This window comes from Notechis scutatus, chromosome 1, assembly GCF_049901735.1.
Source record: "Notechis scutatus isolate UNSWTSFEM ecotype Mainland chromosome 1, rNotScu1.2, whole genome shotgun sequence".
Classification (NCBI taxonomy): domain Eukaryota; kingdom Metazoa; phylum Chordata; class Lepidosauria; order Squamata; family Elapidae; genus Notechis; species Notechis scutatus.
The window spans coordinates 190,357,768-190,371,164 of record NC_142009.1 but is presented as its reverse complement, the minus strand read 5'-3'; the positions used below and the strand labels follow the sequence as shown (position 1 = coordinate 190,371,164).

General features: G+C 35.2%; 1 protein-coding gene across 2 annotated transcripts in view; it reads right to left on the bottom strand.

The window, feature by feature from the left end:
- The window catches only part of TLK1 (tousled like kinase 1), an 89,615-nt gene that overhangs the window by 3,394 nt on the left and 72,824 nt on the right, over nucleotides 1-13,397 (bottom strand). For both annotated transcript variants that reach the window (XM_026677722.2, XM_087949736.1), the window contains exons 13-20: nucleotides 11,743-11,840; nucleotides 9,977-10,058; nucleotides 9,101-9,192; nucleotides 8,922-9,011; nucleotides 8,603-8,772; nucleotides 7,009-7,144; nucleotides 4,243-4,354; nucleotides 3,688-3,795 (exon numbers count right to left, since the gene is read on the bottom strand). In XM_026677722.2, coding sequence (XP_026533507.1) covers nucleotides 3,688-3,795; nucleotides 4,243-4,354; nucleotides 7,009-7,144; nucleotides 8,603-8,772; nucleotides 8,922-9,011; nucleotides 9,101-9,192; nucleotides 9,977-10,058; nucleotides 11,743-11,840 — 888 coding nt within the window. The remainder of the gene's footprint in view (nucleotides 1-3,687; nucleotides 3,796-4,242; nucleotides 4,355-7,008; nucleotides 7,145-8,602; nucleotides 8,773-8,921; nucleotides 9,012-9,100; nucleotides 9,193-9,976; nucleotides 10,059-11,742; nucleotides 11,841-13,397) is intronic.

Here is a 13,397-nt window from a genome sequence, read left to right as displayed (position 1 = left end):
AAGGACATGAAAGAAGTAGTTACGAGACTGAAAAATCTGTAGGACAGCTGGCCGAAAATATAAAACAAATTAATGACAAAGTAGAAGTTCTGGTAAGTAAGATAGAAGTTGTAACTAGAGAGATGGAGAAAGATTTAGACAACTTGACATAACTGGAACTGAGAGAAAAAGTATTTGTTTAAGCTTTAGATCTGGGCATTCTATGGGCCATATCTGTCTTTTGGTTGTTTCTATGAGACCCATGGTAATTCAAGATCATGGGGAAGATATCAGAGAAAACAATTGTTACATTTGTGACTTTTTTATCGGGATGCAGATGACATAGAAATAGAGATTGATAAGGTTTACAGCAGGGGTCCCCAACCACCGGGCCACGGACCGGTACCGCTCCGTGGAACATTTCCTACCGGGCCGCCGGTTTGCTGGGCACCGCCATCTTGTTTGACGAGAAAGTGCTTCCGGGTGAGCTTTTCCGGTTGGAAAGCGGCGTTTGGGTCCTGGAGGAATCCTCGCGCCTTAGTTTCATCAAAGGGGGGGGGGTTCGAACGAAACTAAGGCGCGAGGATTCTTTCAGCACCCAAGGCAAGGCGAGCCGAGCGACCGTCCCGAAGCGAAGCCCATCGACAAAGGTACAAAGGAGGAGTTGAAGGTGGCGGGGAGAAGCGGGAGACGGCTGGCTGGCCGGTCGCTCGGCTCGCCTTGCCTTGTCATGCGTGCTGATGCCGGTACCGGGCCGCGGATCATTTTGTGATGCCGGTACCGGGCCATGGCACAAAAAAGGTTGGGGGCCACTGGTTTACAGGATCAATATATGATTTGCAAAATTAAGTAATATTCCAAGGTATGTGTCTATTGAGAATGAAGATTGAGAAAGATAAACATATATGTACTTAAGGAAATTCCAGTTAGAATACTATGTTTAAAAAAAAAAAGAATATTTTTAGTGGTAGTGGGAGTTTCTGGTGTGATTTATAATGAACCAATCTTCAAAGACGTGGATATGGCATTGTGGCAGAAATCAACACCCAGAAGGCCAACAATGGAATATCTCTGAATAAAGGAGAGACTGTGAGAAACTATTTGTTTTGCATTTTGCTTGCTAGCTGAGCAGCTGGGAGGCAAGAGATATAAATTATAGAAAAAAAGAAAATCATGATGTAATCTTAGACAGGTTTGATTAGAATTGCACTATAGCTGCCAAGAGGAAAGATCAGAAGCCTATATCTATATTTTCTTCCATTGTTTTCTGTTGTTCCTCCTATCTCCTTTTTTCATAGTTCATTTTTCTGTCTTCATATTTACTATATTTTGCTTTCTTTGAATGTGTTTATTATCAATGTAAAATCTTTCAATAAAAACCTATGTTTTTTAAATAGTCCCTGTATTCCATCAGCAGACTGTTTTTATTACATGGAATCCTCCTGCAGTGATTGACTAAAAGCTGCATTTTCTTGGTTCAAAAACCCTATTTCTTCTAAAACTGATCATTAAGAGGTTCTGTATCATGCTCCCTTTTATATGTACTAATATTATCTTCAGAATTCCTCAGCTCCAAAAATTTATCCAATAAGTACAAGTATTCAGTGATTTGCACACTTGTAGTATCCGTATAAACACTTTGCTTGTTGAGATGGGATAATGTAAGTGTGTGGTAAACAGAACCTCCAGATATCAGCCTGTCTTTACTTTAGATTATGATCATTCTGGACTAGTAAACTTCCAAATTTAGCATTCACAATATTTATGTGTTCTTAGATGTGGAAGGTTGTTTGTAACAGAGTATTGCCAATTATGTCAGAAGCAAAGAAACTATAGAAGAATGGTAGTATAGATTAGGGTAGATAACAAACTACAGTGAAAAGGATGACACAGTTGGAAAGAAGCAGCACTATACAATATAAAAATATTTAATGCAAGCCCAGAAGTACCAGGCAAGCCTAGTCTTGCCAAACTCACAGAACTTGCTTAACTTGGATGAGACTACAAACAAAAATAGTGTCTCTGAAGACATTCCTCTGTAGAAAGTAGAGAGAAAATGCAATATTCTCCCTTCATGTGAAGAAGATAAAGAGGCCATTAACATGGAAAATTAAGCTAAGTATGGAGGAATTCTATGAATAAGTTTTCACTTGCCTCCAACACAAGGACTAATGGTTAAACAGGCCAAAACAAACTATTTCTGAAACAAACTATTTCTATTCAGTCAGAAATTATGGCTAAACCAACCAGAATACCATGACTGATTTTTTTTTTCAACATAAACACCATTAAAACATGCCATTTCATTAGGTTAGCTTAGAAGAAACACATAAAACTTGTTCAGAACTATTTACATAAGCACCCCAATCAGCTAAAACAAAGATATAGGTTGGATAATACCTTCTTTCTGTTTCAGGAGATTTGCAATTTCTTGTAAATCAGAGATGTTTGAAATAATCTATGATTAAATTTTAAATTAAAATTTTATATTAAATTAAACTAAGGTTTATAATGCACTGCTTGAAGCTGGTTTGTCGGGAAAGGAATAGTGTTCATTTTAAATCACATGCTTGATTTTGCATTACATGTTCACAACAGCAGATATAATTTTAAAACAGATGATAGTGATACTGTACTTTATGATTTAGGAGAATATAACTGTACTTTAGGATTTTCTTCTAGAATTGAAGATTACAGAACAAAACAAATTGGCTTCTCTAGTTAAGACTTCTGCAATTATTGATGTTCAAAGTATATTTAATGCCACTCATCTTTAGTTACACTTATTTTCTATTCAACAAGATCAATGTTTCAGGATTCTAGAGAATCATTTTCAGTATCTGACAATTTTCTTCAACATCTGATAATAGATTTACATAAACTGGGGAATGTCTATGCAGATTCTCAGTGATCCAGGTCATGGTTGTCCCAAAGGTGCTTTTTCACGAGGAGACTGGGCTTTCTGGTTTTTCTTTGAAGACATTTCACTTCTCACCCAAGAAGCTTCTTCAGCTCTGACTTTCAGGTGGGGAATGGAAGGATTTATACTCCTTTCAGGCAGCTGGTCATTTGCATCCTTTTAGAGAGTCACTGAGGCCACCTGGAGGTTCATTTGTGTCATCAGGGTCACCTGAGTAGTGCAAATGGGTGTGGAATTTTGCACTACTCAGGTGACCTTAACAACACAGAAAAACATCCAGGTGGCCTCAACAACTCTCTAAAACAGGTGTCAAACTGGTCACCTGTATGCTGGATGCGTCACATGCAGGCCACACCCATTCCAGCTCTGTGAAGGGAAAAATATTGCGATGTGTCACGTAACGGCAATGTGACATGGCAAGTTTGACATCTATGCTCTAAAAGAATGTAAATGACCAGCAGTCTGCAAGGAGTATAAATCCTTCCATTCCCCACCATCCAATGGACTGAAGATGCTTCCTAGATGATAAGTGTAATGTCTTCAAAGAAAAAACAGAAAGTCCAGTTGCCTCTTGAAAAAGCATTTTTGGGACATAAATTGGGGAAACACAGAAAGTTTGAAAACAATGCATTTGCTTTTAAATGTATAAATTCCCATGTGAAATTAAAAAACAATTGTTATAAAAATTTAAATGCACTTTGTTTGTAGTTAGTTTTAAATGTTTTGTCTGACTGAACCTCTTGTGTCAGAAGTATCATTCTACCAGAATTGATGGTTGAACTCTTTACCTTGGCTTCATTGCTCGCAACAGGCTTTACTGGGAATTGTACTTCAGTGGCTTTTAATATTGTGTTTTCTTGAAGTATATCTTGTTGTGATTGGTTATGACCAAATGGCTGGAAAGAGGTAAAAAAAAATCAGTTCATTATACCAAACATCCACATGCATACATTTGTTTTAAAAAGAAACCTTATTTTTAAAAATCTAAAATTATGCTATTTTAAAGTATTTTAGAACAATGAGAAATGAAATCAGGTGTAAAGTTGAATGGAGAGCCTAATTGGTGTGCATTAGGCTAGAAACTGGGATATTGTGAGTTCTAGTCCCACCTTAGGCACAAAGCCAGCTGAGTGACCTTGGGCCAGTCACTCTCAGCTCAAGGAGGAGGCAGTAACAAATTACTTCAAATAATCTTGCCAGGGATTTCAGGGAGTCTCTGAGATTTGAACACAATTGAACCGAAGAAAAAAATAATTGTACTTGCCTGTACATATTCTTGATTAATGGAAGTATGTTAGTCAAACTTTTCTGTATGGAAAATTGCAGTTACTGTGCATGCTTACCTTTCGGCCATATAGACACTGGAAAAAGATTACTCCAACTGACCACACATCCACCTTGTTAGAAATTTTTGGTGGTTCTTTTCCTACAACAAAGCACTCTGGAGGCAAATACCTGAACAAAAACAAAAAAGGAAAAAATTCATTCAGGATAAACAGGCATGTGTTGTACACTAGAAGACTGGTTTTTTTAAAAAAACCTAGTCAAAAATGGTTAAGTACAAACATAAAAATAGCATGTATGTTAATGCAATTCATTATAACACTAATTTATTATGTTTATATTAAAATTTTATTAAAAGCTTTCAGGACCCAATATTGTTGACCTAGGCTTTATTTCAATTATTATTAGAGTAGAAATAATATTATTTCAGTCAGAATATAGAAAAACAAACAAAAACATAGTCATAACTATATAAAAATGCAAAATCATAGCCTCATAAGCTTGTCATACTAGTGAGAAAAAACTGTCTTAAAATTAAAACAGTCAAAATTTGCAACTTAGGATCAGTTATATCTTTCTTCTCTGGCTTATGAATGATACTACTACCGGTACATAAAAATTGTGCTACTTTTATACATATCTCAATATCCAAGCTATAAGGTAAAATGAAGCAAGCAATTCTTTACAGTCATCCAAGTAAGTTATGAAAAATGGCAATTAGTATGGTGAACTAATACTATACTATTTGTTGCAAAGATAATGGTACAGAGCTTTGAAGCACATGGTTTACTAATTCTGTTGCTCCAGATCCACACAGGTAGACTCTCTAATTGAATGGAAATTTCCTGTTTTCTATGCAGCACTGCAGAGGGTCAGGCATTTCATCTTACTAATGAGTGTGCTCTTCTATGTGTAGGAGTTGTTAAGACATAAACATACTAAATTGGTTTATGTCAGCAATTTATTTCTTCGAAAGCAACTCAGAAGCAAAGAGGCATATTTGATGCTCTGAATCACTGACTCAAGACCAGAGTAATCCTGATTAAAAGCCATATGAATAAGCTTAATGATGGCATCATGAAGGAAAGCCAATGTTAAGGAACCAAATTCATATGGCTAGACTTAACTTTAACAAACATAAGCAAAGTCCAAATACTCAGTGGTATCTTCAATAGTCTGGACTTAAGATAGCATCTGGGATCTTGAAAATAGTTCTTACAATTTAGATTGGACCAACAGGGAGGTTAGAATATAAATCACACTGGGCTCCACAGAGAACTAAGAAGGTTGCAGGGATGTATTGAGCTACCTCTAGGTGAAAAAAAAATTCAGTACTAGGGCACTAGTGTACTGTAAATTTTGAGTCAGATATTTAGTATGTTTGTTTCAGACTCTAGAATGAAGAAAAACATTCCCCAGATGTTTATCTAGCTCATTTATAGACCAGTGATGGTAATGGTATTTAGGTCTCTACAAAAAGGTGTGCTACTGATGTTGAATTATTAATCTTCCTATTGTGTGAAACCATTTAACTCTCTCCTCAAAGTAATTTCTGTTCTATAACAAATGACATCATCAGTAAGGAATATGATTGCAGAATATTTAATCGCTATTTTAGCAGAACGAAAATCCCGTTCTTTAAATCTTTCCCGAGTACAAAGCCAAAATGCATCTGTTTTACTCCTCTCGGTGTAGGGAGGACTAGTAAGGATATATCATAATACCTTATTACAAGCATTGGTTTCTAGTTGTGGATTACCAAGCAAGCTCAAATCAGAGGATAAATTTACTGAAATGTAACAGATTATGGTAGACCGAACTAGAAATTGAATTGATAAAGACAATTCAAAACCCAGGCTGGAAGTTGGTAAGATACACAACTGAGATGAATACAAGCCATTCTGAATGCTCACAAATTACAACTTTATAGACCAAGTACATTCAAAACATGGCCACATTTTCATGCATTTGCAATCACGAAACTTTTTTTTTTCCTATGATGGAAAATGGCTTTGCCTGTGCATGTCATTTATGCACAGCTTACAAAGTTCTATCGCCACAATAGAACCCTGCTTTCAGGATCTGGGGGGGAAAATACCTCCTGTCCTTCATATGCTCTCGTTTGTTGCAAAGCATTTTTCTAGAAGTATCTGCAGAGTACTAAAACTGGTGAAACTTTGATGATTTTAACAGTGAAACATTTAATGTTCATCACAATTCACAAATCAAATCTATCTGTTTGCCTTCCCCTTTTCAATAGAACCAAAGTTTTACATTTAAAAAATATACAGCAATAGCCCTTAGACTTATATACCACTTCACAGTGCTTTCCAGCCCTCTCTGAGCGGTTTACAGAGTCAGCCTATTGCCCCCAACAATCTGGTCCTCATTTTACCCACCTTGGAAGGATGGAAGGCTGAGTCAACCTTGAGGCTGGTGAGGATCAAACTCCTGGCAGTCAGCAGAGTTAGCCTGCAATACTGTATTCTAATCACTGCGTCCCCATGGCTCTATATAAAAAATTGGCTATTTCTCAGCCTGAATGTATATGTTGAATATTGGAATGTCTCCAGTGAATATTTCTGTTTGTATTTGCCTATCAGGTTTTGATTAAGCTCAGTATGATAAAAGATAAATTCTGTACCATTAAGATATGAACTGAATTAGGCACGATACCAATCTTTTTACTATATTTGTAGGGCAGCTGTACATAAACTTTGTTATTCATGAGAATAACTAAAATGCCATTTTTATTTATTTATTTGTTTGTTTGTTTGTTTGTTTAATAAAAGGAAACAAAGTTTGTGAAATGGAAAATAATATACCAGTAAGTCCCAGCTCCTTGTGAAGTTAGGTCCATTCCATCAACACCATAGCTATCATCATCCATTATTTTAGACAGGCCAAAATCTGTGATTTTTATTTCTCCACATGCTGTTCCATCAACCAAAAGGATGTTTCCTATCAAAAGAGGAAAATCTCATTATAAAAAGCAAGTCTAGCCATTGTAGTGTCTCAACAACATTTCATTCAGATGAGGAGAATGTAATCGTTTTTTAGGGTTGAACAAAAGACTAAAGATGTGTTTCATGATTTGCAGGAGTGTGAACAAAGCACCTCTCTTTGAATCATTCAAATGTCCACATCTTTTAGAGTTCATGTGGCTGCTTCAAAAGTTGTTCCAATTCTCAATGCATACACACATTTGCTAAGCTACTTTGCTTCATTGGTGGACCCAGGAAAAGTATTATCTATGCTTACATAGACCCCCAGAGTTAACCGAACACAGCTTTCAAGGCAACCAAGAAGCTTTACAGCTTCAGTGAATTGCTTATTCTGAGATACTCCACTCTCATTGTATTGCATATCCCTAATAATTTTATTGAACTGAAATATCTAACAGGCATGTTATAAATCACAAATAAACTATTTATAGAACTATCTCATGTAGCACTTGAAACCTGTAAAAAGCAATTTATTTACTTTTATTTATTTATTAAATTTATGTGCTGCCCATCTCACCAGTCAGATGACTCTGGATGGCATACAGCTGGGAAAAAGATAAAGTTCCTATAACTCAAACATCTTTAAAATCACAGAATGCATGCAAACTTAGTTATTTACAACTAAGTCTACAAAACCTTTATATAAGGATCGGTACAGATTTCATAAAATCAAATCCAAATTATGGATTTTTAAATAAATAATGCACTTTGGGGTATTGTAATAATGTCATGCTATTTTTACTAAATTTTATAATTTTTGTGTATTAAATATTTAATAGAAAAACAAAAGCTTCAAGAACTAGAAAACAATGCCTACAATTATATTTGCATTATAATTTTGTTGTATTTCAGTTTTTCTTGATTGACTAAGTTCTGTAGCTGCTGTATTTTGTTATTTCTTTTTGTACATTGAGTATCCACTGAGAAACAATCCAAAAATAAAGCAACAAAATAAAAGTATTTCCTGCCCATTCAAAAACAGACAGAAAATAATGTTGCTATGCAGTGGAAGCAAATTAGGCTATTGTTATTTTATATTCCAGAATAAAAACTGTAATGTTGAGCGTATTACACAATAAAACAAGCAATACATTAACTGTATATATACATTAAGTAATTCAAATTAGGTCTTAATTTCAGCAATATGTTATACTTAGCAGTTCCTTCCAATTTTATTGCATGGTAAATTGGGTTGAGAGAATGATAGGAGCAAGTGAGACTCAATCTGCCTCTTCTTGTCCTAGTCTAACACCTTAAATGTCACCTCTATGCTATCTATTTTTAAGTAATGCAAACCTGATGGATTTAATAAGGACAAAAATAGAAAATTCCCTTATTAATAAGCATGAAACAAATGATATATTTTACAAAAATGCTATATAAAAAGGAAGTTGTATTAATATTTCTGACTTACCTGGTTTAAGATCATAATGTATAATGGGCGGTTTAATTTCATTGAGATATCGCAGTGCATTTACAATCTGCATTACAATGGACCTAGCTTCCTTTTCTGTCATTAGTTTATGTTGTTTGAGATAGAAATCCAAATCATTTCCTTCACAATATTCTAATACTGTACAAAACCTACACAAATAGAAACAAAAATAGCCCAGATAATTTAAAGAACTATTTATTTAAGCATAAAATAAAAATATGAAATTAACTGGACATTTAAAAAAATTAATATAATTCAAATTGCTCTTAAACAAAGAGGTATTATTTTATATACTTACGTATCTGTATCCAAGGAGAAGTAATCATAAAGTTTTACTATCCGTGGATGATCCAACTCTTTGTGTATTCTGTACTCTCTGCAGGCATGCCTTTTGGGGGGAAAAGGGAATCATTAATCATGGATACTGGAGTATCATTTTAACTTGCTTCCAGAAGAAAGGTTTTTAAAAATGCTTACTTGTGATAGTTTTCCTTTTTCTCATCTCTCCAGCTTTTGTTAAGTTGATGTATCTTCACAGCAGCGTATCTTTGCTCATAAAGATCAAATGCCTGCAAGACCCGTTAGATGACATTAGTAAAAGGAAAAATACTATTAAAGTTTCAAGTAAACAACTCCTAACACTTCCCTGTATCATGTAAGACTATAGACTTTATTAATTGAAACATGTAAAATAGGGATAAGTAAAGAGAGCTCAGGAATTATGGGATAAATAGTTGAATTTGGGATGTTGAAAGAGCTTCAGAAATATTTTTTTCCAGTAATTCCAATGAAGAAGAGGTTGACAATTTGCCTTTATTTATTTTTTATGCTGTGATTCATCATAAAACACCTATTTTTCTAAAAAAATACACACAGACACACACACACATTCACCAGAACCAGGCAATTCAGTGGACTCTGAGTTTTCTACCACATAAACACTAAATCATGTTTATAATCTGATTTTTTAAAAAAAATTATAGGCCCTTAATGACCCCATAATCCCTTGCGTTGGGGTGGAGTAGAGGCGACTTTGCAACCATATGATTAAAAATATGTTTTCTTAATTACCATTAATGTAATGTTTCACCCAAGATCATACATAATCTTAACTATAATTAACTGAAACAAGGTAATTTCATAATCTATCGTCCAAAACTTAACAAACCATAGCTCTATACCATTGATAAGTTGTTAATACAAATAAAAGTAAAAAGTGTCTAAGCTTCTCACAATAGTGCTAGAAGAAATACTGTATATTGCTTTAAACATATTAACAATGCCTTAGGAGGATTTCTTTGGAAGTATGTTGGCAATCAATGTATACTTGTAACAAAAAAAGGGAAATATTACCTTATATACTTCACTAAATCCACCTCGACCAAGTAAATGAAGTAACAAATATCTCTCATTTAATGTTGGATGGTCTTTGAACCTTAAAAAAAATTAAGCACAAACGTGGTTTATAAACAAACGTAGTTTGTAAACAATTTAAAGTTAGCGCTCTCTACAGTAACTGTTTAAACAAGCAAAGGGGAGGGAAGAAAAAGTCGAAGACAGCTACTTATTGCAGATGTAAGCATGTATTTTAATCTCTGTATAATGCAGGGAGTCTAAGATGGATCACATTAATATGCACCTTCCTGTGCCCCTCTGTTTAAAAATAAGAAGGAATCGTAAGTTAACCAACAAATGGCATCTGGAGGAATCACTGCACCTGGCTACTACAGAAGCAGGTGTGGATCAGAGCCATTGTGCTATGAGCAGAACCAGAAGACTGGCATCTCTAAATTCATCTTCTCCTTGAACCACTTCAAATCATGCTAGTAAAGGACCATGGGTAAGATGCATGTCCACATTGTGCCCATTCCCTCAAGCACACACAATTTCCACAGGCGAGGGTTAATCTGCTCCTATGCTTATATTACTACTATTGTGGAAATCAACGGGAACTGAGGAGGCAATAAAAAGCACCCCCTCCCCCCACCCAGCAAGTGCAGTGGGACGAAAGAGTACGAAGAACCTTGACAAATGACTATCCAGCTTCTGTTTGAACACTTCGCGTGAAGAAGAGTTCACTACTCCCCAAGACTGTATTATGTAATTAACCATGCGCTTGGTGCTTTTAAAAACACATTTTTAAAATGAGGAGTCGGCCATTTCAGGCTTGTTTCCAGGCCAGTAAGATTTCTAACTGGACTTTAATGGAAACATTTAAGACATTATGGAAGTTGTAAATAACCGCTTTATGAATCTACTTATCTACTTTTATTCAGAGATCCATGAATGACAATGTTCACATTATAGAATAACACAAGATTTATCAAGATGTAACAATACCTGTAGGTTTGACTCTTTAATCTAAAAAAAAAAGCCCTTAGATAATAATTGCTGTGGGTCATCCTTACTACAAAAAGAACAAGATGCATGTTTGTGGAATACAGTTTTTCCATAGTCTCTTTTGCAACCTCTAATATCTGATGACATTTGGGAGTGCTCTACATGAAATTGGAGGAACTTAATCCAGTCCTTATATGAAAGGAGAAGCCATTCCCACCAAAATCAAACACAGATGGTCAAATGCCAAATCAGTTTGGCAGCAAACAACGACTATCTGAAAATAAGATATTATTTTCTACTACTTCAGAGGACTCTTGAGATTCATAAAAAGAAATTGGAAGCTTTTTTTTTTAGTTACTATGAACTACCACACAAACTTTCAGGATATAAAGAATTTAATGGAGTAGGGATATTAGAAAGGGAAAAGGAATGAATTGGCTTGTTAAATCTCCTAATAATGAATTTTCAAGTATCTTGAAGGAGGGTTGGATTGCAAGGTGAGAAAAGACTGCTCCCTGCATTATTTAGACATATTTTAAGATTGTAAGAATGCAAATGAACAAGAGCACATTTTCCACTTCCCAAGATCATCATTAATAAGTATATTCTGCATTTTTAAGAAAAAATTCTCAGGAATTTAATATACATTAAAAGAAAAAGAAAGCCAAAAACTGGCTAAGTAGAGTAACAGTATCTTTTGCTTATTTTTGTGTCACATTTTTCCAGAGCCAGTAAACATTTAGAAAATGAATATGTAACATTAAAATATAGAACCTTACTGAGAATTATCTTCATTGTTTATTCTTTTGAGTTCTCGTATATGAAGATTTCTAACTCTTTCCAAACGTTCAAGTTCTGCTTGTATTTCAGCTTCTTCCTGCAGAATATGTTACAGAATTGAACAAGGAAAAACAACATTTTACCCACCTCTTAACTGCAGTGGTGATAAAATAAAGCTACTACTTTCATTTGTTGGACCCATTCTTTATTGATCCCAATTAACAACTTTCAATCCATTTTGAGGACAAATGAATGGCAATATGGACTAGAGGAGAGCTAATGTTCTTCAAAAAAAGGTGGGAGAAAGTAGGACAGACACATCTGCATTGATATTTAGAAGATTCTAAAATAGGTAATACTAAAATGGTTCTGTCAGGAACAAAACCTTGCCTTATCTTGTTTTTGATCAAGTAAATTCCTTCATTGATTGCCAAACTTCTGCAAAATGCTTATGACATAGCGATGACATAGCAAACTAATGAAGCTGGTTGACATTAGATTAAATGGATATATACATTTTAGAAAAATATATTTATATTTCACACACACACAATCATGCGTCACATATATAAATTCAAATGGAACAAAAATGGAATGAAGTGCCAGAAGATTCTATCCTAGGACCAGCACCCTTTATTATTTTTATTAATTATTTGGAGGAGGTAGTTGAAAAACTTCCAGTCTGATTTACAGATGGCATATTTTTTGCTGGAATAGCTAATTTATTAAAAGACAGAAATAAAATTCAAAATTGTAGTATCAGTAAAAAAAGCAGATTAGAGTTAAAAATAAAACAAAAATAAAATAAATGTAAATGGCAATTAATGCAAAATTCATTTAGGAAGCAAAAATAGAATAAGGTATAGATAAAGGTTCCCCTCGCACATATGTGCTAGTCATTCCTGTTACAAAACTGAAGAGCCAGCTCTATCCAAAGACGTCTCTGTGGTCATGTGGCCAGCATGACTAAATGCCGAAGGCCCATGGAACGCTGTTACTTTCCCACCGAAGTGGTCCCTATTTTTCTACTTGCATTTTTACATGCTTTCGAACTGCTAAGTTGGCAGAAGCTGGGACAAGTAACAACTCACTCCATTACGTGGCATTAGGGATTCGAACTGTTGACCTTTCTGATCAACAAGCTCAGCCTCTGAGCTACTGCATCCTGGGCATAGAATAGGGGATGCCTAATAGTAAATTACAAAAAAAAAGAATAAAGAAAAATATGACTATAAAAAGACAAAACCAGTTTTAGTTGTATCAAGAGAAGCAAACTGTACTTTCCAATTTCTGGGAAGTGAAATAAGCATTCTACCTCAGTGGTCCCCAACCTTTGCAGCTTGGTGGCCCAGCTGTGGAGTGAGAGAGGGGGGAACTGGGTCACGTGAGTGACAGGCCAGTGCACATGCGGGCCTTGTGCGAGTGGTGAGTTGGCCCACTTGCATGGCCCAATTCCAAACAGGCCATGGCCCAGCAGTTGGGGACGTCTATTCTACTTTATTCTGTCTTGATCGTTCCTTCCCTGCTTATGAGCTCTGAATATTCTATTCAGTTCTCAGGATGAAACTTGTAAAAGGATTCAGACAAACAGATCTAGAAACTAAACTACTTGATAAGAAAGTGAAGAAACTGAGAATGTTGATAAGGAAAGAGA